Source organism: Centroberyx gerrardi, chromosome 12 (genome assembly GCF_048128805.1).
Source record: "Centroberyx gerrardi isolate f3 chromosome 12, fCenGer3.hap1.cur.20231027, whole genome shotgun sequence".
In the NCBI taxonomy this organism is placed as follows: domain Eukaryota; kingdom Metazoa; phylum Chordata; class Actinopteri; order Beryciformes; family Berycidae; genus Centroberyx; species Centroberyx gerrardi.
The window spans coordinates 19309887-19334628 of record NC_136008.1 but is presented as its reverse complement, the minus strand read 5'-3'; the positions used below and the strand labels follow the sequence as shown (position 1 = coordinate 19334628).

Genomic DNA, 24742 nt, shown 5'->3' with positions numbered 1-24742 from the left:
CACTCCTTCTTTCACTCCCTCTTTTTTTTTATGTTTTGAAGTGCTATTCCTCAGTGTTGTGCACCTAATTGAAAAGCACTTACAGCTGTTTCTGGTTCAAGGTTGAAACGTTGCTATCTCTTCATGGCGAGCTAATCAGATCCCTTTTCAATCATTGCTTCTCATAATGAAGTGCTGCAGCCTGTCAATGGGATTGCCTGCCTGCCTGGTGTTTTTTTTTTTTTTTTTGAGGGGTGGAGGGGGGGGTGAGAGGCTGCTGTATGGAGAATGCTTGCTATTGGGGGGGTAAGGGGAGTGCGGTGGTGGTGGTGGTGGTGGTGGTGGGGGGGATTGTGGGATAGAGTGGGCTGTCAATTTCTGTCAGGCGCTGAGGTATGTGTGGCGGTGAGTGTATGGCAGGGAGACAGGGGGGTGGGCGCTAGGCAGGGATTAACATGATCAAAGACACAAATGCAGAGACACATAGGCAAAGTAAGAGAAAGGGAGTAGAGCCATGCAGGGCGAGGGAGGGAGCACCCCCCCCCCCCTCCTCCCCAATAATAACTCCCATGGAAGAGATGAACCATAACTGAACCGTGGCGCTTCCCCTGCCCGCACTCCGCCTCCGCCTGAAACGCCATCAACGCAAACTATCGATTTACAGCGACAAAAATGACAAAAACAAACATTCAATTTTTACAGTACATGCGACTCTGCGCGGCGTATTGATGTAGCGCGGATGTATGTACACACACTGACTTCCCAGTTGCTAGCAATGAGGGCACATGTAGAGGGAGACAGACAGAAAACAAACAAACAAGTCGGGTTTAATAGAATTGTACCTGGCGCCCCGAGGACACACACACACACACAAACAGAGCGTATCAGCCAGAATGCTAATACTGCCAAAGGGAAGCCAAAACTAATAGTGGAGACATTAAGAAAATGATCCCCAGGCTGATATGCTTTCTATAGATGGCGACTAAACAGAATTGCCATATTTATCATACTCAGGGAAAGAGAGAGAGAGACAGAAAGAGAGAAAGTGACCCTATCCCCCCCCCCCCACACACACACACACACACACACACACACACACACACACTCCTGTCCCTCTCAATTGCCCCCGGGAGAGTGATGTGGGGTGGGGTGGGATGGGGTGGGGTGGGGTGAGGGGCTATTGAGATGCCATTCCCTCCTAACTGCCCTCCCCACAAACCCCGCCACCCCCCGGCACCCCCCGCCACCCCGTCACCCAACACACCAACTCGCTACTCCCCACGCCCACCCAGCAGTGCAGGACAGAGTATGAAAATAATCTATTCAAGAAGCAGGAGTGTTACTCTGCTTAAATTTTACTGAAGTACAAGTAAATGAACTGGCGTGAAAATACATCCGAGTAAAAGTAAAAGGAAGCTTACTAAACGTAAATGTTACTGAGCTACATATGATCTTTCCCATGCAATGCTAAAAGAACGAGAAGACAGAGTTCAAACTAGATTCTTTTAATTGAAAAGAAAAAAAACTTTTCAAAACAAAGTGCATAAACAAAGTACAACAAAATTATTCTCTGCCGACTGACCATATCCACTATTGGCAATTGAAGACTGTGTTGTTTATGCAATGCTTATGGAGAGCCAACAAAACATGGACGCTGTAATGGATGCTATTTAAATCCTAGCCAAGTACAACACTTCAGTCAAAACATATTTAAAGTAATAATCCGTAGCATTTTCATATAAATAAATGTCCGTTTTGCTACTCTCTAACACTAATTGATAAAACACATGAAATATCATGAAAGCTTTTTCATTTGCTGTTCTGAACACCCAGGGCTGAATTCACAAAGAATGAATAGCGACCGCTGATAGCGTCATTTTTTGCACTTAAATTGCACAATCTGCGCAGTTTTAACGTCCAATTCACTAAAGAAACTGTAACTAAAGTAATCGTTTGATTGAAAAGTGTGAGCATCACATCACTTTTACACTGACATTAGCTTTCGGAAGATCTTAACAATTTCACCTTAATCGCTAGTGGCAATAATCGATGATCTTTGTGAATTGGACACACCCTGTAATGAGCATAGAAAGGGATTGTTTTTGCACTGAAATGCATATGGATAGCTTAATTAAAATTTACATGAACATCGACGGTGCACTAAAAAGGTTGCATTCAGTTAGTCATTTGGCTACGTTTATGCACACAATAATGCCGTGATGGCCAATACTGTGAGTAAAGTCTTTTTAAGCCATTTACGTGATTACATAAACTGTCAGTTCCCCATAATAATCTCATTTACATTACTGAAGTACTTAACTTGATTATGCAGAGAGAATTGTCTTTTGAGTTTTTTGCTGAAAAAATAACTTTCTGTTTCCTGTCCCACCACTGTCAAATTCTTTACCAAAACCTATGCTTCAGGCACTACTTTTGGGAAACCTGTTTGGAGCTGCGTGAGCTACCTACTGCGTCCAAAGCGTCCGCAGGATTCAAAGTCCGTCTCCTGTAGTCCTGATGATGAGAGTGGCAATCACACTGTATAAACTTGTTAGCTGTGTGGAATTCTGACCGCAAGATTTCAAGGCAGCCACATTGGAAGAGGTGTGTGCAATTGCGCAGTGCTTTGAAAATGCGCACTACATCCCTAAAATTATTGGCTGCAGATGGAACACACACACCTGTCCTGCTGCCCTCAACATGGCTATAGGGATTTAATCAACCGACGGGTTAATTAAATTGATCATATATCCTACAAGCAGTTGTGGACAGACAATAACCCAGTACAGACTCTGCCTCACATTATTGCCTTAATCACATTAAAGATGTGCATGTGAATGTATCTACTGTTTGAAGAATTTTTATCTATGTGAAACAGGCAAGCACAACATACATAAAAGGGGTTAATGTGATTTTGGAGGGTCTATGTGGGTGCGCCTTCGCCACAAAGGCCACGAAACTAGCACAGAGCACCTGCGTCTGCGCTACATTATGGCTGTGCAGAATTTTTGATACCAAAATTCCACTGCGCCATCTGAAGTGTACTGATTCTCCCCTGTAGTGCGCTCCTTTGCCCATTTCGCTAGCGCTAGCGATGCCATGGCGAGTCACGAATTTACTGACCAGGCGGAGGCGGGAAAAAAACACTTGCGGCCAGTTAAATTACCACTGACTGTGGTTGATCTGCACCGGCACAAAAATAGTAACTAATGTAACTAATTCAACTTTTAACTAAACTATATTTATTTGCAATACATAATGAAGAACGTTATTCTTAACATGAGTCATAGTATTTGAAAAAAAAACCATGACAACTGAATAATATGGGACCTTTAATTACTGACTTCAAAAAATACTCAGGCACACTAAAAGCTACTCAGTTACAGCAGCGTGAGCGAATTTTAACGCGTTACTTCCACCCTTGCCACTGACCCCCCCCCCCCCCCCCATCTCTCCATCCATGCCCCCCTCCTCTCCCTGCCCTTTTCCGGCTCTCCAATTAAGCTTCGGCGGCAGGTTTCCATCAGCCGTCTGGTCGTCTCCAGCAGGATCGTCGGAGCAGAGGCCTGTCAGGAAATGAACTCATCACTGGGTGACAGCTGCTAATTTCTCCCTCTTCCATGTCACACGAGTGGCCTGCTGCAGCTAATAATGAACCACCCAGCACTGATTAGGGAGATACACAGGGACGGTGGAGACGCACACAATGTAGTACACAATAACTCACACACACACACACACACACATACACTTCTAATCAGAACAAAAACATCGACACACACTGATAGTGGAGGGTATAAAGCCAGCTTAATTTAGGTTACCCGCCTTTTTATTTGCGGAATAGAGTTTACCTCACTTTTTTAGGCTGATGTAAATATTTATGACCTGAATTCATAGTATAAACAGTAAGAAGTATCAAACTGATAAAAGTTATATGAAGATGGGGTCTGTTAAGGGGGAAAAAAGCATAAATTATGGCTTTTCAGATAAGATAATATAATTATAATTTTTGTATTTATTCATATTTTTTGCTTATATTGGAGGTCAACTGGAGGTCATAGTTTAGTTTACCCAATCTTTTTATTCACCACTCCATCACTGCTCACTATACATATTCATAGTCAAACACAATTACCCTATGCAATATGGATACAGTGCAGTGTCCAAAATTTACTTTTGACTCCCTACCTGTTCACACACACACACACACACACACACACACACACACACAGTTGAAGTTAGTACATATTATATTTTGATATATCCTCAAAAATCATTAGGCTAGTAAGCTGTTTGAGAACAGGCAAAGACCAAAGACTGTATATAACTGAGGCGTTCAAATGTTATCATCTGAAAAAGTTGATTTATCTGATTGATTTATCCTCCACAGATCAATTTTAGCAGCATTTGGCGCTCAGTGGGCGTTGATTTGGGACCCTGCATATAGGCACGTATGCATGCACACAGAGAAAAGGAGAGCGACTGCAGTTAAATGTGTGCATCTTAGCTGAATTGAAAAAGTGTGAAGAGAGATTGTGGGTTTATAAAAGCGAGATGAGACTGGGAATAGGAGACAAAGACAGGCAGAGAGGCAGACAGGCGTTATGTGAAATTACAGGCTCCCTTCCCTCTGTGTGGTTATGTGGATTTCACTGCTCTTTCACTTCTCTCTGGCCTCACCTCTCTCAACATCCATCTGTAATCCACTCCTCTCATTTTTCCTGCCCACTCCTCCAGCACTTTCTCTCTCAGCCCACCTTCTCGCTCTGCCTGCAGTGTGTGTGTGTGTGTCTGTGTGTGCGCGCGAGTCTGTGTTAAAGGGATGATCTTTTGATGCCCTCGGTGTGTATGAGTGCTTTCTCTCTCTACTTTCAGCGGTCGGCCATTGTGTTTGCAGCCGTCATACCGCTCTCCCACTCACTCCATCAGAAACCAGGCCTGTGTAGGGGCCTAAATGAATATTGATTCTCCCTCCAGTGCTGAATACTGCTGGGACAAAAAGGATGAGTGTGTTGTACACAATGAACAGAATGGGCCTGACGGGGGGAGAGAGAGGAGAGGATGACGATTAGGATGATGGTGATCATGATGACGATAATGATAATGGTGATGATAATGACTGTTAGTGATCAGAAAGCATGATGGGAGCTATCAGTTGATGCATGTAAGCGCATCTTACATGTATGATAGCGCTGTACTGTATATATAATGGCGGTACGGATGCTGTCGTGTGTGCTTGATGTGACAGGACAATTTACGGCCTTTATTGTCAAAAAGTGTAAGACAAAAAAAAACAAAAAACAACAGCAACCAAAAAAAAAACATGGACACAGTTGTCAAAAATGAGGATCAATATTTATTGTTAGAAATAAATGAACGGTTTTGACACATTTTCCAGAACTGAACTTAGAAGTAGCTGCAGGGTTGTTAAAAAATCTGAAACGTTTTCAGCATTCATCCTATTTTGTTAAGCAGAAAAACATTTATAAGATCCATTTGTGTTTTTATTTCAAACCATTCCATCAAAACATCAGTTCGTAACAAATTAATTATATTTAATAAAAAGAGAATGAACAAAAAATGACATAAAATGAGAAGTCATTAGAAAATAAACAGCGTTGAATGAATCATAGGGTCATAGGACTCATCAGCAAAATGCAACCCATCGCAAAACAAGCTCTAGGGTGACATTAACCAAAGACGTCATGAAGAAATCTCACGTCATTATGCTCGCTAAGAAAAAAGAAAAAAACCCCAAACATTTGTAAGCATTTTCTAACTCAGTAAAGAATAGAAGACAGATATTTTCCATTTCATGGAGCCATAAAACTCTCAGCATATTAAACAACGCATTTAAAAAATATACCATGAGGAAATATATGTATTTCCTAAAGTTGCATGTCATTAATCAAGTGGTTAATGTGGTTTTGGTGGTTGTGAGGATTGTATGTTAACTCACATAGCACCAAAACCTTTCTCCTCTCACTCTCACTAAACAAATGATGGTTAACCTGAGTTTATCTTAGCCCAAGAGAAGAAGAAAAAAGAAAAAAAGGAAGGGGTGGGATAAAAAGACACGATCTTCAAATAAAAAGGGTGAAATGAAAGGAGACAAGAGAAGAGGAAGACTCCGAGAGACAGACTGCCTCAGGCTTCAACAGAACTGTACTGCTGCACTGTACTGTACTGTATACTGGGTACATCTGCCCTAAACATGAAAAATTAAACTCTTTTAGATCTTTTCTCTCCTCTACCCTTCAAGGACTATGTTATGTGGGGCTCCATCCAGATAGACCACCATCTCTCCTCCCGCCTGCTGCTCCGCCTGTTGGACCTCCTCCCCTGCCTGCCCATAGACGCCTCCCTCCACCTGCAGGGTGCAGTTGTCCAGCTCCGTCACAATGTAGTGGGTGCCCTCGTCGTTGACGATGACCTGGGTCAGGCCCTCCTTCATCATTTGCGAAGCCGCAAACTGCAGCACTTCCTGCATCTCCTCCTGGCTGGCCTCCTGGATGACCTGCACCTCTTCCTGCTCCTGCTTCACCTCCTCCAGCACTTCTCTCTGCACGGCCTCGGCCATCTCCGAGGTGAGGACCTCCTGAGCGGCGGTTGCCTCTCCACCCATCTCCTCCTGCTGGCCCATCTCGCTGACGGCGCTGAGCAGAGCGTCCAGAGCCGTGGACGACTCAGAAACCATGTGAGTTTGTCCCGCGGCTGCGACCGCCACCCCTCCTCTAGCGGCGGCCTGCAGCTGATCCCTGGCCTCCCCCGACTCCAGCACCACGTACTGGGTGCTGCCTCCGGCTAGGTGGGCCCCTCCGGACGCCACCTCCCTGCCCGAGGCGATGACTTGTCCGTCTTCGGTGATGTGGAGCACCTCGGCCACCTGGCCGGCCATGGCCAGCGTCTGCAGGGTGGCGGCGGCAGACTGCTCCAGGGCCTGGTCGATGGCCACCTCCCCGTCGCCGTAGCCCTGGATGATGATGACCTGCTGGACAGGCTCGTCCTGGCTGGATGCGTCCGCCGAGCCCGTCCTGCGTACAGGGGAGACCGCAGTCTCCGTCTCCACAAACGTAGCCCCCTGGCCCTTCAGACGACACTCGAAAGACTTGGACACGATACCTGGGGAACACACAGACACATTTTACATTACTTTTCACATTTTAGGCATTTAGCTGACGCTCCTCCAGAGCAACAATGAAGCAGTAGAACAAGCTTCAATTCCTGGATTGCTAGAAATTACAAGGAAACAAAAAATAGTGCAAAGGTGAGGGCCTTAGAATGTAATCAATTATGTAAGAGCAAAGTGCAAGGAAAACAAAGAGAATAAAAAGAGAGATAGATTTTTTGGAGATCAAGTAGAGTGACGAGAGAGGGGAAATCATTCAGTGGCAAGATGAGACAAAAACATATCCAAAACTGATAAAATAAGCGTAGTATTTACTGTAGATATCACTTGGCCATGCATATTTATTCTCTTTCTTAATCTTCATGGAAGCTAGAATTCTGCTGTTGAAGCTGCTATGTTTATGCATCCATCATTGTGTGAAAAAGGAAGGCTGTGAAGTTGACAAGAAAGGTAATGTCACACTATATATATTTGTGGTAGTTAATGCATGAAAGGACAGAATATGGAGATATTAGGCTTGGCGGCAGAGTGTGGTGAGATACGTGTGGCGCTAATTGAGCCACACCGTGCCCTCTCAGATCACAGGTTGCCATGGCGTTTCCAAGGCGATGGGAACAGTGTTAGAAATGCCATTGTTTAAACAGCGACCGGCTCAGACGATCCAGACACTCATCGGCTAATCTATTCAGAAAAATGGGAATTTGAGGCAGTGAAGAGCGGACACTGTTCATGCCTAGGCTTATGAGCACAGATTTACTCGTACAGAAATGTACAAACACACACAGGTGCTGTTGCCATGTGAAAACCACTTAATTCCAATTTTGATGATTTTTTTTCACTTCAACTGAAGGTTTGCATGCTCCCCCATGGGTTGAGAAAATTCTACAACCCTTTAGGCTTGAAACCCTTTCAAAACCTCATTAGATAAACTAAAAAATGCATGGAGTTCAAGCTAAAAACACAGATGCTGTTTTTTCTTATAGTTCCTTAAAAGTTGACATTTTGGAGATACGAGTTTTATCCCCCGAGGGCAGCGACGTGATCACACAGTTCTCACAGTATATACAGGAACAAACTCATCAATCATTGATATTCCTATCTCTCCCTGACATTTTATGTCCTGCACTCACAAGGTTGACAATGTGATCAGAAAGTCAGAGTTGCGCTGCGAACAGCCTCTGACCCCAGTCTGCCCTGTCCTCCTCCAGTGTAAACAGGAACCGAGATGTTGTTAGCTTTAACTCTCACTCTTATTGGACAAGGAGGCAGTGACCACTAGTCCTTTGGTGACGGCAAGACCGTTAATCCTGCTCAGATACACTCAAAATGGACTATCCACACATTTTTACAAGCTTCTCCATGAGTCACTCGGGGGAAACAGTGTACACTTTGTGTGTTAGGAGTGTGTGCATCCCTCCAACCAACGATACCTCTTACATCAGAGTGAACTGTTAAGTGTAGAGGGACAGGACTGAGGCTACAGTTGTTTTCATTCCGAATAATAATACTGGTTTGCTCAGGAGATGTTCTCTCTCTGTGCGTTTTCACACCTAGTTGGTTTAGAGCAGTTACTTCAAAGCCTGGAACAGTTTTCCCCTTAGTTCGGTTCATTTGCCCATATGAGAACACAACAATCAGACCAACACCATGCTGATAGGGAGGTTTCTCTGTATCCTGGAGCTTTGTTTGGACTGAGAATCACATGATCTGACCTGAAGCACTGTACATTATGGGTTAAACACGCTATGAAATATGGGTTAAGGACGAGAAAGAAAGTCATTTCCCGCACCAAATTTCTGACCAATGATGGAAATGACTGCTTCCATGTGGCCTTTGTTGATAAATTATGGTTTGCATGTGAAAACGCAACCAAACCAGTGCATAGCCCAAAACAAACACAGATTTGGTTTGACAACACCTTAACTGTCCCTCTCTGTCTCTGTATCTGCTTTTCTCTATCAGTCTATCTGTCTCTGTCTATCTCTCTCAGCCTGTCTCTTTTCTCTGCGCTTCCCACTTTACTCATTTCCTCTTTATGAGTCCACAGGGGTCTCTCTATCTCTCTGTATATAGCAAGTATAGCATAATGTACAACAACATGCATTTGTCCAAAGCCGAACTAACAACTGATGCGCTGTGATGTTGCCGTAAACAACACAGAATAACAGGAAACCAACAAGTCTGTGTAGCGAATATCGATACACGCTCTGCTATCTGTATCTCAAGTGACAACCGCTGTAGCTGGTGTGTGGAGGGAGTCGGCCCTGTCAGAGGCAGCCAGAGGAATTTGGCATTTTGAGCAGCAGAGGTTACCTGTTTACACAGAGCTACAGGGCCGACGCTAACTGCCTACGCCAAAACGCTGCGAGCTGAGAGGTCGGCTGGAGAGGACAATAACTCAACCGCTGTGCTGTGTCTGCTGCATTACCATAAAGCCCGTTTATGTGTGTGTGTGTGTGTGTGTGTGTGTGTGTGTGTATGTGTTCCTAAGAGAGAGTGCATATTTGTATGCTTGTGTGTGAACCCCTGAATGCTTGTGTGTGTGTGTGTGTTTGTTCGAATGCCTGTTTTTGAGTGTGTGTGGGGAAGGTGTTAAGGTAGGCGTCACTAGTTTATGTCACATTTGTGTGTTTGTGTGTGTGTCTATGTATGTATTGAATCCCTGAATGTCATGCCTCTTTTTATGTGTGTGTGTGTGTGTGTGTGTGTGTGTGTGTTTGAATGTGTGTGTGGGCGGAGTGGTGTGCTCCTATGAGAGTGTACGTATTTGTATGTATATGTGTGAATCCTTGAATGTCTGCATGTGCCTGAATGCTTGCTTCTGTGTGTGTGTTGGTGTGTGCGTGTGTTAGTGTGTGTGTGTGTGTGTGTGTGTGTGTGTGGGGGTGGTGGTAAGGCTAGGCATTGCTAGTGTGTGTCACATTAGCCGTGGGGTGCTGTCGGCGGGGCCCGGCGGCGGCCTGCTGAGGTTTATGGAGTGTCACTCAGTCGCCGCAGCCGTGAATCAAGTTAATGTTGCAGATCCCATCTCTTCAGTTGTCCTGCGCTCCCGGTGGAAGAACAACATTTGAACAGCGTGATTTGGCCCCGGCGAGAGGCTGATGCCTGTTTAATATGTGTTTTGAGTGTTCTGACTGACTGATTCCTTTAACAGGAAGTAGGAGAGAGAGGCAGGCTGCTTTATTGGCAGTGATTTCAAACAAGATGGAGGCTCCCAGGGAGGAATAAAACAGGAGGAGAAAACAGGCAGAGATGGGCGCTGATGTCACTTCCATCTCCAGATGACAGATATGTCTTGAGAAGGGTCTTATGAATAAAACGTCGACTAAAAATAAATGAATGCAGAGGTGATACTGCGTGTGTGTGGGAGTTCGCTCTTTTCTGTGGACTTCACAGGGACTAATTCTGCACTCCACAGAAGAAGACATACATTAGCGGTGTGCATTATCTTATACTTTTCTTATTTTCCTCTCCAGATGACACCCAGATCTATGTAAGCATGTGAGGTGGGGAGAGCAGCAATATGGAGCCTGGCAGAGACCAAGAGAGGGAGAGGAAGGAGAGAAAAGGAAGAATGAGATCAGGGGAAGGGAAAGGAAACCAGAGAGATATGTAGCTATAGGGACAGAGGAACAAAAACAAATGACAATGGCAAATGTCATGGAATAAAGAGCTAAATCTTATATCTGCATTGTACATTTTGCGATGAACCAATCGCATAGCCTCTCCTTGCACTTAACTACTGTGGGTAAAAGAAGCTGGCCTTATTGCAGACAGAAAAGCTAAAGCCGTGGATACACTGCATGGTGTTCTGGTCGATTATACGATTTGGCATCACGACTGTTTTTGTGATGTTTGTGCAGATGATCTTGTAGTGTGTGAAGGTTCAGGACTTTCATCTCTGGCCTCCCGCTTCAGTTGTGACCGTCACCATTATTTCAAACATGTCTGATTTTTTTACTCAAATATAAACCTTTTTTTTTTTTTTGGAGGGTTGTGTGGCATTAGAACTTGGGTAGTGTATGTTTCCTAAATCCAACTTGTCGTCAAGTGTGTGTTCCTCAAATCCAACTGGTATACTTTCAACTTGGTCTATTTTCATATGATACTCATGCTGAATTCTTTGGTTTGCCTCAGTCAGATTCACTGCTGTTATTCTGCATACCCTCATAATACTGTAATCCATACTTTTCATTCATACATTCTACTATTCATGAAATGACCGCTGCACACGTTTATAAAACCCCCATTTGCAATTTTCTTGTTTATGCTCTACTTTCTGTTTATATTCTGTTTTTATTTGCTGTATCCTATCACTATTTGCTGCTGTAACAAACACATTAGGCGACGGACCATCATTTGAAAAGATTTAATCCCAGAGACCCATATGGGAAGATTTTTGTTGTTGTTGATTAGTATTGAATTGTATAACTACACTACACTGTACTCGGGGAGATAATAGTGATGAAAGTGAAACCTATGATGATAATAGTCTTATATACTCTCTCAACCACTGGTGTAGTGTGACTCCAGGCTTTAGAGCAGTCAGCGTGTTAGCGTCAGGCCAGAGTGGGAGCCTCCTCAGTGTACAGTACAGATGCAGCTATTGATCAGCGGATCGATGCGCCGGCCAGTGGCGGGGGCCCGGGGCCTCTAAGTGGCATTACTTCAGCTAGGAGAGGCCACCAGGGGAGCGGTCAGACAGCACTTACCAGCAGTTAGAGGAATTAACCTTAACACCGAGACACCAGCACACACACAATCAATTATACTCGCTGGCTAACACAGGTCAGCTCGCTGGCAAATGGAAGCCTACATGCACATGCACATGTAATCAGGCAAGCATGTACGTGCACACACACGCCTACATATTTGTCTTGCTATACTTGTGAGGACTACATTCATTCTTTTACGCCTATACCCGAACTTTAACCTTTATCTAATCCTGATTCTACCCCTATCTCTGCAAATCCTAACCCTAAAATTGCCTTAAAGTAATAATCCACAACATTTTCATATAAATACATATAAATGCTTCTCTCTATTGCCAATTGCTATAACACAATAGTGATTTAACCTATAGCCAGTTCAGTGACCCAGTGTCTGGTCTTTACTGGGAAAAATTCACTGGTGCACAGGAAGTGATGCATTTTCTATTTCCAGCAGCAGCAACAGCGGAAAATAAACAGAAGAAGAACTGGGTAGTTAGCATGAGCAGCGATAGCCACCACGGCTGATCAGACAAATAAAAGAGCGCCACCTACACAAACTCAAACTTCATCAGCAGAAAATCCAAGGAACAAGACGCCACAGTACTGGACACACTGTTTGATTGACAGGTGATGTCTGGGAAGAGCAGTGCAGAAACACCACAGCAATGAGCGCTAAGCACCAAAGATGGAGACAAAATTGTAAAAAAATTAGGATTGATATAATTGGATTAGAATTTGAGGATTAGCACTTTAACCTTAACCCTTACCGTAACCTAAATCTAATCCTAGGTTTAGGTTAAACTAAACCTAAAAGAAGTGAGGACCGCCCAAATTTGCATCACTTTGCACTCTGAGGGTCTAAAACTGGTTCTCACATGGATAGAAGTACAAGAACACACACACACACACACACACACAAAGACAAAGAAATCAACCTGAATAGACAATACAGCAAGCAAAGTCAATTATACTGTATCAACCCACAGCACAAGGGAGGGAAAAATAAAAAAAATATCATGCTCACCAAATCAATTACAAGGTCAATGGCAGGACCATGAAAAAGCCCAAGCTTGGGATCAATTCTTAACCACAGTGCAAAACCCTTTACAATCCTTTTACCAGGCGATTACCTTCAATTATAGATATGAAGCCGTTGCCTTAAAAAGAGCATGATGGAGCCCCCTAAACCTGACACACACATGCCTGATATTTGTGGGGGGATTTTTACAGACGATGTAGGGCTGTGTGTGTGTGTGTGTGTGTGTCACTGGTGCAGGGTTTTGAAGGTGACACTGCTAAGTAGATAAAGTGTCAGGCTGGGTGTATCCAGGTCACCAGGGATGGCCTGCATATGGGACTGTGGTGCGTGCGTGCGTGTGTGTGTGTGTTTCTGTGTCTTTGTGTTTATGCGTGTGTATTTCTGTGTTCATGAGTGTGTATGAATTTTTTTACATATTACACAGAGGCATGAGGAGTATGTGTGTGTCTATCTTTATACGCCTGTGAGTGTGCGTGTGTGTGTGTATAAGGGCGATTGAGGATCTCCTTTGGTCCAGCTGTGTACATGATGACCCTACCTGCCTCCCTCTCCTCCCCTGTGAGCCCCCAGGCAATGCAGTGTGTGTTTTCCTATGCGTGCATGTGTTTGAACGGGGTACGTGTGTGTGTGTGCGCGTGCACGTGTGTGTGTGTGCGTGCACAAACTAGCAGGTCAGCTGAGGTCTAGCTAGTGATGGCTCTACTTTGTCTGGTAGGGACAGCCGCTACTGTCACCTTTACAAACGCCATGAATCAACGCCAGGGAGGACAGGCCGGCCGACCAAAAAACAACCAATTATACAGCAGTCAGATTGACACCGGGTGGACAGGGCAGAGAGAGAGATGGAGACACACTGAACACACCCCAAGGACGAATAAACAGAAGAGAACGAGGGCACAGACTGACAGAGGGCTTTCTTGTAGTGTTACACAGATACGAGGTTTTGAAGGCCAACACCGATATTTTTTGGATTGAAGCTCCCGATAAACTGATGATTTGAGCCAATATCTTTTTTGTTATAATCCGTGACATTTTCATATAAATAAATGTCTGTTTTCCTACTCTCTATCGTCCACTATAGTGGTTCAACCTATAGCCAGTTCATGAAAGCTTTTACATTTGCTGTTCTAAACACCTGGTGTCTGGTAGCTCTTTTCTGGGAAAGACAGATTTTACTGCCATTTGGATGTGGATGACATTAACTGTTTAAGATTCAATTGAAAACATACAAGCATACAGTGAAAAATCCATCGTAGAAGAGGCAGAGATACCAGTTTCTCCACTGACAGTAGCCTCAATAGACCAGAATGCAATGCAGCCACATGACATGTTGTGTTTTGAGTAAGGGGCTCAACTCCCACATTTTTTTTCTTGAGTGGAAAAACTCGCTCGCCTGCCCTTGCTACGCTAAAGCTATCACTATCTCTGTCACTCTCTCCACCTGCATGCAAGTTCCTGCCCCTTCTCTGGAGGCTGCCGAAAGTCATTCTGGGAAATGTAGGAAATCACTAACTGAACTAGAAGTAGATGAGGCAGGTTGAGGGAAAGTGGATACAACAAAAAAAGTAAATTACAACACTTCATCACAAAATAACTCCTGGAATGCATTAGACAGATTGATGATGTCTAGAGTCAAGAGTATCTGAGGGTGGATTTTTCCTTTAATAAAAGACCAATATCAGCAAACCAGTATATGGTTGCAAATATAGATTATTGGGTGCTGAACAAGAACAAAACTGGCATAAAAACAGGAAACTATAAGTATATAAGAAAGTGATGGACATTCCCAAAGTATATCATAATACTCCAAGTCCTACACAATTCATAATCTAGTCTTGAACTCAAACTAGTCCACTGACTGAGGTAGTGGAAAGGGCTCAAAAGGTGAGAATAACACACACACACACACACACACACACAGCAGTGGTCACAGAGTACATAGGTCAGTGTCCTGCTCTCAGCTCTTTTTCTGCTGACTCTCAGCTGACAGAGGATGACCCAGTGCAGGTATAACCTGGTCTACACTAACTCCATCTATCTATCCCCCGTGTGTCCCCCAGGTCTACGCCCCCAGAGAGAGAGAGAGAGGGAGGTGAAGAGGAATGGAAACGATATCATGGGGGAAACCATCCCACGCCCCACCTCCTCTTCTCATCCTTCTGCTCTCCCCTCTTCTTTCTTTGAATTGCCTTTCCTCTTCTCTCGCCACAGAGTTACAGTATTATTATTACTTTTCCCAGTAACAGGTAGTGAAACTAATTGCTATTTAAATTTCAGTGATAATTCATTTATTTATAGATTTTTATATATATATATATATATATATATAATATATTTAATGAAAAAAAAAAAAAAAAAACAGACATAGGTATGATCTGAGTTAGCCTGGATAAAAATGGGAGAAAAGTTTACTTTCTCTGCGTGGAAGTATTCCCACCACTTTAATGAGAAGTGGTAGAAATATTGACTTTTTCTGGGAAGTATTCACGCTACTTTGATTTTATAATGCAAAGGTCTGATGAGAACATTGGACATCAACACTGTTTGGTTTCCTGATCATTCACAGGAGAGGAAACATGACATCCTGATTTTAGAAAGGAAGAATTTGGGGTATAATAGAAAGAAACGATAAGTGAAATGACTAACCAGTACTAACCAGTGACTAATATATTACTTTAACAAGCAAAAGCATTGGTTATTTCCCTAATGCTGTAAATCATAACTATCTGCACAGGCATTTTCAGCTGTACTCTGCAGACGAAGGGCAGAAAAGATCGGAGAAAGTGAAGGCTTGATGCAAGGAGAAAAAAATACAGAGAGGAGGCCTGAGCGAGCCTCATCCGAGAGGGAAGGCTGACATGTGAAACAATAACAAAGATCACAACACTCCTCCCTCCCTCCCTCCATCCCTTCTTCATTCCCAGATTCCCCCTCCTTCCTTTCCCCTCTCTCATTCTCCCCATTAGGCCTTCTCTCTGTCAGTCTGCCCTCTTTCCTTCTTCCCCTCTCTCGTCTTTCTCACAAAATCTCTGGAGGTGGACCTTTGATTGCTTCTTTAATTAGCCATGTCAGACGGCTCCGTGGATTTACTGGGGATGTCGAACTTCTGCAGATAATTACACGCCTTTTTCCCTTTCTCTCTCTCCGCATCCGTCCCTCCCTCCATCCATCCATCCCTCCATCCTCCTTTCACCATGTCCCCCTCTCCATCCCTCTCACTCACTCTCTCATGATTTAATGATTAATTATGGATGTGAGTTTGAGAATAAAAGCTTTTTCGCTAATCAAAATGAATTCCCCCCCCCTCGTAATTACAGTGTGAAGATGACGATACTGATGTCTCTTTGTTGCCGAGGCCCGGCCCATGCAGCGATCTGAGGTCCGTCAAGGCAGATGAAATGACCCCTTGTGAGTAATCGGAACATAAAGGCGGCTTCAAAATTTCTAAAAACTGGGAGAAGAGAAATGGAGAGAAAAGATGGAGTGGCTCGGGTTGGGGGAGAAAGAGAATAAACAAGGAAGATAGACAAAGAAACAGAAGCAGTATACTATAGACGATAACAGCACGGAGGCCTATATAGGGAATCAAAGCAAGGCCTATAACCCCAAGCTCCACTACAGCCATCAGTCATGGAGGGAATGCTTCCTTTGAAATCAATGAAAGCTGCTGCACTGCTGCATCGCATTCGTGTCCGATGGAACTTTCCAAGCTCAGGTTTAATTCTTGTGTTCATCCTCATATGAAATGAAATGTTGGTTGTTTTCTGGTATAATGACTGATGTAAAAAAATCATCAAATGAATGTCAATCCACATAGGCTATGATGTTTAATTAAAAAGGCCTATACATTTCTTCAAGTGCAAACAGCCCAGAAAGCAGATAATTATAACCTACTAAACATGTGTCTGGCAGCAGTTTGTGGCTGTGTTGTAATCCGTTTCTGCTCAGCTTGTGTTTACATTTGTGCACATAGAGAAAAAATACCAAAGCTATACTTCTGCATTTTGATGAATATGGCCCAGATGCCTTTCTCCTCTGCCCCTGTTTCAAAATAAAAGCACTCTGTGGAGCAGCTAGACTGATCTTGACGGCGATGCACATTGAGGGTAAGGGGGGGGGGGAGGTCAGATGGCAACCAGGGATGTAGTGGAGGGTGAGCCCACCTAAACTCAGTTTACCCACCGTTTCAACTCAGAATGCACATCAGAGTACGTAGTATCTGATGTGCATTCTGGAAATCATAGTTTATTCACCTTTTTATTTACCACTACATCACTGATGGTGACTAAATCAAAGCCAAGCCATCCATACTCTACAGTATAGTATGACATGTCCCTATTGTTCCCTGTTTAGTGACTCACTCTCTCTCTCTCTCTCTCACACACGCACACACACACACACACACACACACACAGGTCTGTTTAGCTTAGTCTCCGATCCTCCCTGCCATATTTACTGGGTATTTACCTAACAGAGGCATGCTGGAGATATTTATCGTCCTGATGGCTCTATATATAGGGCTGAGGAGCTCGGCGAGAGGAGAGGCAGCCGCGGTGGGAGGTTGCCTCTCTAATCTCCATCTCCAGGCTGACAGGCCTGAGAAGGCCCTAATGAATGGCTCTTTTCATCTGCACGCCTGTGTGTATGTGACAGTATAAATATTTAGCAATATTGGAGTCAGCTCGTGATTTTACACAGATGGAGTGATTGATGGCTCAGCCCCGTGACGCATGCCAAAGACCATCCTGGAGATGTTATATAAACCACAGCCTCTCTCTGTCTCGCTCTCTCTCTCTCCATCATCATCTCCATCTCTCTCTCTATCTTTCACACTGCCTCCTCTGCACTCCGCCTCCTTCCCAGCTTGTCTTCTCGCTGTCGATCCGCCCTCCGTGGCTCTGCCAATTTGCTTCACTGTTGAATTTCTATCATACAGTGTGGTGTCTCTATGGCTGTAAGACAGGCTAAATCAGAGGAAAACAACTTGAGAGGGAGGAAACGCTGAAAAGACTGGCCTCAACGTGTTACAGTACAAATCAGTTTAGTCTTTTAAATCTCTTCTTAAAACATATATTATTTATTTTTGACTATTTTCGTGTAATCTGTAAAACTCTGTGCTTTGAAAACTGTTTTTAAAAAGTTGCTACAAAAGATGATGATGTTTATTATTATTATTATTGTGTACATATGAAGTGTGCATATGAGCACTGTCCCTGCACTGCTGCGGTGTATGCATGCAAATCAATGTGAACAGGTGAGTGAGAGCTGCTCTTTAGGCCAGCACACACACACACACACATACAGTATATACACAGACACACACACAGAAACACGTGCACACACTGCTGTCATCTGTGTCAGAGAGAAACCAGACCAGAGCCACTCTCCCTTTGTCTGCTTGAACAACATACACACACGCACACACACACACACTCAGCTGCCAATATGCTACTGGAAATCTCCATGCAGAAATGGTATGTGTGTGTGTGCATGTGTGTGTGTCTGTGTGCCAGCTACGCAGACCTTCTGCATAGCCTCTGCATAGCCAATTAAACTAAAATACAAGAACACAATCCCTGAACAAATATATGAGGACTTTAAGAGGGGATGTTGAAGATGTATTAACCTTGTAATTGCCTGTGTAAAATATGCTCCACTGGTAATGAAATTTCCTGTTTTAATTTGAAAAAATTGGGGAAATATCGCCTCTTTTTTTGCCTTGTGTTTTCCCCTTTAATTGCATTTAAAACTTCAATCTCAAACACCCCCACTGCTTTTATGGGGGGAAGGACCAGAGCAGCGCCGCCACATCTATTAATCTAACTGTCCTTTATCGGAATTAGCATTCAAATGTGATCGGTTCCACTGCGCCTTCGCCACCGCTTGTAATTCCGACAAAATCCGCTCCTATGCAATAACTACAGTGCCCTTCAAGACCACTACCACCTCCCCCTTGCTTTGAGAGATATTGATTTTTATTTGTTCTGTAATGAGAACAATTAGTCTTTTTCCTGCCCTCCTTCATCTATCACCTCCATGTTGTTGTGGCTCTGCCACCCAGCCGGCCTCTGTCTCCAAACCCAGCTGGAAGTCCATTCTCTGGGCAGAGGACACCGCTGTTCCCCTCTGCATGGGAAAATACAAAGAGCTAGAAGAGAGATAACACAGGATATTACCCTCTCTGTACCTGGCTGTGACCTAACACTAAGCCCACTAAGGGAGTACTGATGTATAAACTAAGCTGATCTGTCTGAAAGCAATGTATGGTGTTGGTGCCAGGGTTTGACTGGTATGGGTCTTTGAAGGCTGAAATCCAATCAAAATGTGGCATTAGAATCAATCAACTGACTGGAAGCTATCCAGGTATTTTTAATAAAAAGAAAAATATCAGTCCCATATATCAGCCTAACCCTAATTGATATGGTTAGAGGAAATTACCACACTCTAAATCTAGTGCTGCTGGTGTTAAAATGTGTATCATAAAAAGTAAAAACACAATAAAACACTCCCATCTATCCATTAAGAATCCTTTTATTTCCGCTGTGGCAGGCGAGTGGCAGGCAGGACTGACTAGCAGCGATCAGGAGGCCTTAGCCCCTATAAACTACCTGATTGACAGGGTGATTTGTGACTGACTGGATAAGTGGTTAGCTGCTTTCCCTGGGTGGTGTTTGTGTGTGCATACGTGTGTGTGTATACATGTGAGCGTGTGTGACGTCAGGTCTTATTTCAGCCTGGGCCGATGAGGAATGAAGCGTCTGAAAGCGTCCATTTCTCTTGCCGCGCTGCCTGAGCCTTACTTACCCTAATGATGTATAATAGCCTGCAACTACACTTAACCTGAGCATTACTGTGGCAAAGACTGAGTGGGAGAGGTACACGCACACACACACACAGGTCTAGTTTTACTGTGAGGACGCTGTTTACCAAAGGCTGTGAGGGCAGGAAACGACCTGGCACGCTGAGAAATGAAAGACTCTCAAATCGCGCTCCATCAAATCAAATCAAACCCTAACATGTACATTAACATCGACAGCTGTATCCTCGTTTTCTCTCTGATCCCTCACTCACCCTTCGCTCTGCTGCTGACTCATTCTGTAGCTATAAGCTAAATGATACAAGCAGTTACCATGCTGCATCTGTTGTCTGTTAATTAAACTCATTTTCCTGGATGCGTGTGTATGTACATACATGCGATATGGAATCTGACCCTTTAACCCCGTTCGCATTCATTAGCAGCGACGGGGACGGACTGATTGCTTGCACGTGCGCGCCAAAAGTGAGTGTGTACGTGCATGTGTGTATGTGTGCGAGTGTGTGTGTGTGCAAGACAGGTCGGAGACAGTGGAGAGACAGTAAATGACAGAGTCACGTGAGGCGGCTACTGTATGAAACCTCAGATCTAATCAATAGGAGTGAGGAGGACGCCAGGCGCCAGCCGGAGGGTCACCACTCATCACTCAGGTCAGCGGCGAACACACACACGCACACACACACGTACACACACGCATACACACGCACAGGGAGGGCACTGCACAGGGCACATTACTAGACAGGGCTATGAGGCAGTAGAGGATGGGTCAGAGAGAGGTTGAAGCACATAGCAACAGAGGGAGAGCCGGATCGATCGGAGAGATTGAAGGAGCTCCACAATACCAGAGGAGTCACGGACGTCCAGCATGCAGCTAAGCAGGGCTAGGAGACGGGTCAGGAGGGTTAAAACAGCCTCGCACCGCAGGGAGAAGGTATCGACAGGCTCTAAAGGAGGTGAAGGAACAGCGGAACTGACTGATTTTGATGCTCATCATGGTCGACTGTGATCGCGGTCGCCGTACGGGCGCCGTTCACGCCTGTGTGAGGAGTCCGAGAGTATAAGAAGAGGAATGGAGGAGAGGAATTTAAATTGCCAGGCTGTGGCCTGGAAATTAACAGGTTTACTAATATGACAAATGCAGCTGGCCTTTAGTGATGTTGGTAACAGGAGACAGCCCCCGCTAAGCTGCGGGAGCTCAACTGAATGTGGGGCAGCAGAGGGGCGCACCACTGCGTGTGCGTGTGTGTGTGTGTGTGTGCTGTGGCTCTGCAGTAGAGAGAGACAGACGGAGAGATGGACTAAGGCCTGGTGGCATTTAGCCCTGTTCTGTAATGACACTGAGAGCTGGGGAGGAGACACAGACACTGTTATTGAATTATTGAAGGTGTACGGTGAGGTATAAATCTGCCATGGAGATGCCACAGTGTTGTTGCGCACACACGCGCACACGCACACACACACACACAGTCACATACACACACAGAGGCCGAGCCATAGCCGCCGACACACACCGAGGCTGGCGTGACGACTGCAGGCTTTGACTTGCTGACCTTGAGGTTGTTAAAACAAGCTCTCCGTCAGCTTTTCTGCAAAATATGTTTACCTCGCCAGAGAGAAAGAGAGAGGGAGAGAGAGAGAATGAAAGTGTGTGTGTGTGCTGTGCTGACATTGCCGGAATAAACACAGCGACTCCATCAATTCTTCCGGATTGTGAAGCAAAAAAAAAAAAAAAAAAAAGGGTAGACACTGCGGAGGGAGACATAAAGTAACTAGCTACCTGCACTAGCCAGGCTGCAGCCAGCTTTACTGTACTGTGACTTAGAGAAGAGATTAAACTCCTAAGACCGCAAACAAACATTCGAATCCTGTGAAAACACAGCGCAAACACAGATTAAAAGAGAAAGAGAATGGTTGTATATGTGTACCTGTAGCGGACGCAGCCTGGAAATCGTACATCAACCACCAATTACTGATGTTTATCTCCTAAATAAAAAAGAGACGGAGTATCGCTACATGCATGGAGACATCGACTGTATGTAATAATTCCCTTTTCTTCCTTCCAGCAGAAAGATTTTCACCGTGCGCGCCAACACATTTTTATTTCCATTATTATTTCTGTATCTCTGTGTAGATAGGGAGGTAGCGTTTCTCTCTCGGCTCAAACCGAACGAAAACGGAGGCTTCCTGAAGAATCGGCTACGTGAAAGTAATGTGTGTGTGTGTGTGTGTGTGAATGAGTCATGTAGGTACAGGATGTTGGCAAATGCTTGTCTGTTCGTGTTTTTATTTGACTTTGCTCATGCCAATGCCTTGTGTACGCATATTTGTGCATGTATGTCAGTGTGTGTGTGGGTACGTGGGCATGTGTGTGTTCTACCTGAGCTCTCTAGCCAAGGGGGGCACCTCTTCTTATTAACATCATCAGTCTGCATCATTACTAGGCTGCCTGGGTTGGGCAGCAGGTGCTATGAGAGTGCCAGGGTTACAAACGACCACGGGATCTCTCCTGGAACACACACACCCGCGCACACACACACACACACACACACACACAGACAGACTCCGAACCCCCCTTTCAAATCCCCAAAAGGGATGTGGGGTGTCTGTGTCTATCTGTTATCCAGTGGGTTAGCGCTCGGTGTCTGGCCAGGTTTTCACTGGGGGGGACGGACTCCATCCATTCTCCTGACAACGGGCTGACGATACACAGCAGAGGCTGGGGGAGCTCAGCTCAGAGCAGGGGAGGGTCCGCAAGTCAACCAAAAAATATAAAACACACACTACACAGGCTATGTGCATGGCAGCGTGAACGTGCACACGATACAATACAAGAAAAACACGTAACATGCTCAGGTGCAGGTGAAAATAGACACAAGGGTTAGACCGATATATGGGGTCGATAGTGGCCTTTTACTAAAAATGGGAGATCATACCTCCAATATGATGGATATGAAGGATTTTGTTTGATTACATATTTATTGTAGAATTGGTTGATATTATTCTGGTTGTCCATGGGAAGCCCTTAACCTCAATTGATTCTATTGCAATATTTCGATCAGATTCTCAGATTTCCATTCCAAAGTATGCCTGCATGTTGTTTAGTGTCCCATGATTTAAATGCTGTGTCAGAGGCTTTTCTACTCTGATAAGAGTACAATTCTGGTGGATTAAACTGAATAATTGTAAAAACAAAAAAAAAAACAAAAAAAAAAAAAAGAATTACATTTAAAATAATTTAAATAAATTATTTAATTAAAAATGTTGGTAATTTTTTTGCATGAAAATTGTCAATTTGAAGATATTGTCTATTGCAGTTTCTATCCAAAATCAGCATCGGCCTTCAAGAACCCCTCTCGAACAAACCTTAAGACACAGATGAGTAAACACACACACACTTACGCGGACACGCACGCAAAAACACATGGACATCCTATAAATATGAGCATAGTCAATAGGCAGAGTTTGCATATTGACAGCTGGATATCTATACCAGTGAAGTTAATGCAGATAAAATGCCCTGCTTTATTATGGCGTGTAACCAGAGAGCGGTAATAAAAGCTATATGAATGGGGACTGGCCTGTTTCTCAGGCGCCTCCATGGCACCACCCATGACACCAAAGATGTGTCAAAGACAACAGACACTCAATACAGTGCTGTGCTGCTCTACCCTACCTACTGTTATGGATTATGTAGCCAGTGTGCGTTCATTTAAGATGTTCACATTGATCTGGCATTGACAAACCATTTCATATTAGCCAGGGTTGTGTCTTTACAGCATCAAGGGCAATCAGATGCACTGTAGTGTACCAGGCTAAATTTAACCCCCTATCAATCCAAATATGATAGCAGATACAAAGTCATCCTGCTTCAATCACTCACCGGGGGTCAAAAAAATCCAACTGAGTTTATCCTGGAAACTCTTGCTCACTTTTGATCCAATGACGATAGCATTAAAAAGTGAGATTTGGTTAGACGAATCCATAAAACTAGCCAAATCAGTTTTGTTGATTGCAGAATGCAGTGATATTCCCCTCAACTGTCCACTTAAAAACAGAGCCACAGCTGAGATAGGTATGCCTCCGAATAAATCAACATTAGAGCGATATTGATTTGACTGCAATGCAATAAAAATTGGGGAGGGTGGGGAAGCGGGGCGTCTAAAATACAAAATAATAAAATAAATAAGAGATACACAATTGGAGAAAAAAAAAATTGTTGGTTTTCTCATATTGAAATTGCAGCAGAAATTAATGTCCCTGGTTAGTTAGTGCTGTTAATTGGGCGTGCAGAATTAAAATGTTAACGTCACTGCTAGCTGCAGAGAAGGCCCCTGCAGCGGTATTTGACCTAACAGAGCGTGTTCTTTCCCCTTCCTTCTCCCTCTGCTTCAAGTGTCTCCAAAACTAATAAAAAAAACCCTCGCAAATCCCCCCATGAAGCCCTCCATATGAACTGTCACATTAATAACACTGCGCTCGTATTCAAATTTTCTGTCGAAAAGCTAAAGAAAGATTGAATGCCCCGCCGTCGCGCGGCCAAAGATTGAAGACGTGTCTCATTGACATTGTTAAAAGTTTATGAAAATATATGAATTCTCAAACGTGGCGGGCCGCCGTGCAGCTCCACTCCCAACACTTCTGTTAGAGACCGCGGCTTTTAATCAAAATGATTGAATACCGCAAGTTTGGATTCAGGGATTCTAATAGAGGACGGATAAAGTGTCACGGTCCAGAACTAGAAAAACCAGACGCGCTCACACATGCATGCATAAAAACCTTTCTACGTTTTTTTTTTTCCTTTTTTTTTAAACCATATTCCTCATTGGTAGGTATCTTGTTTTCCTCTCTGTTAGTGAGAGCTTGTGTAAATGGCATGTGGGCTGACTGCAGTGTACAGTGGGTGACTATTAGTCTTTTGGCTCTGTTCCTTTGCTTTCTGGAGCTGATATGAAGCTGTATCTGGGAGAAGAGACATATGGCACCAACATACGCATATATATACACACACACACACACACACACACACATGCATGCACACTCATACGGTATGCTTAACATAACAGCTGCTG

At 44.1% G+C, this 24742-nt stretch overlaps 1 protein-coding gene across 1 annotated transcript in view; it reads right to left on the bottom strand.

The window, feature by feature from the left end:
• Positions 1 to 5373: 5373 nt before the first annotated feature.
• znf407 (zinc finger protein 407) overlaps positions 5374 to 24742 on the bottom strand; it is a 145960-nt gene continuing 126591 nt past the window's right edge. The window contains exon 10 of the mRNA XM_078287303.1: positions 5374 to 7101. Within this exon, the coding sequence (XP_078143429.1) occupies positions 6230 to 7101 (872 nt within the window). The 3' untranslated portion in view covers positions 5374 to 6229. The remainder of the gene's footprint in view (positions 7102 to 24742) is intronic.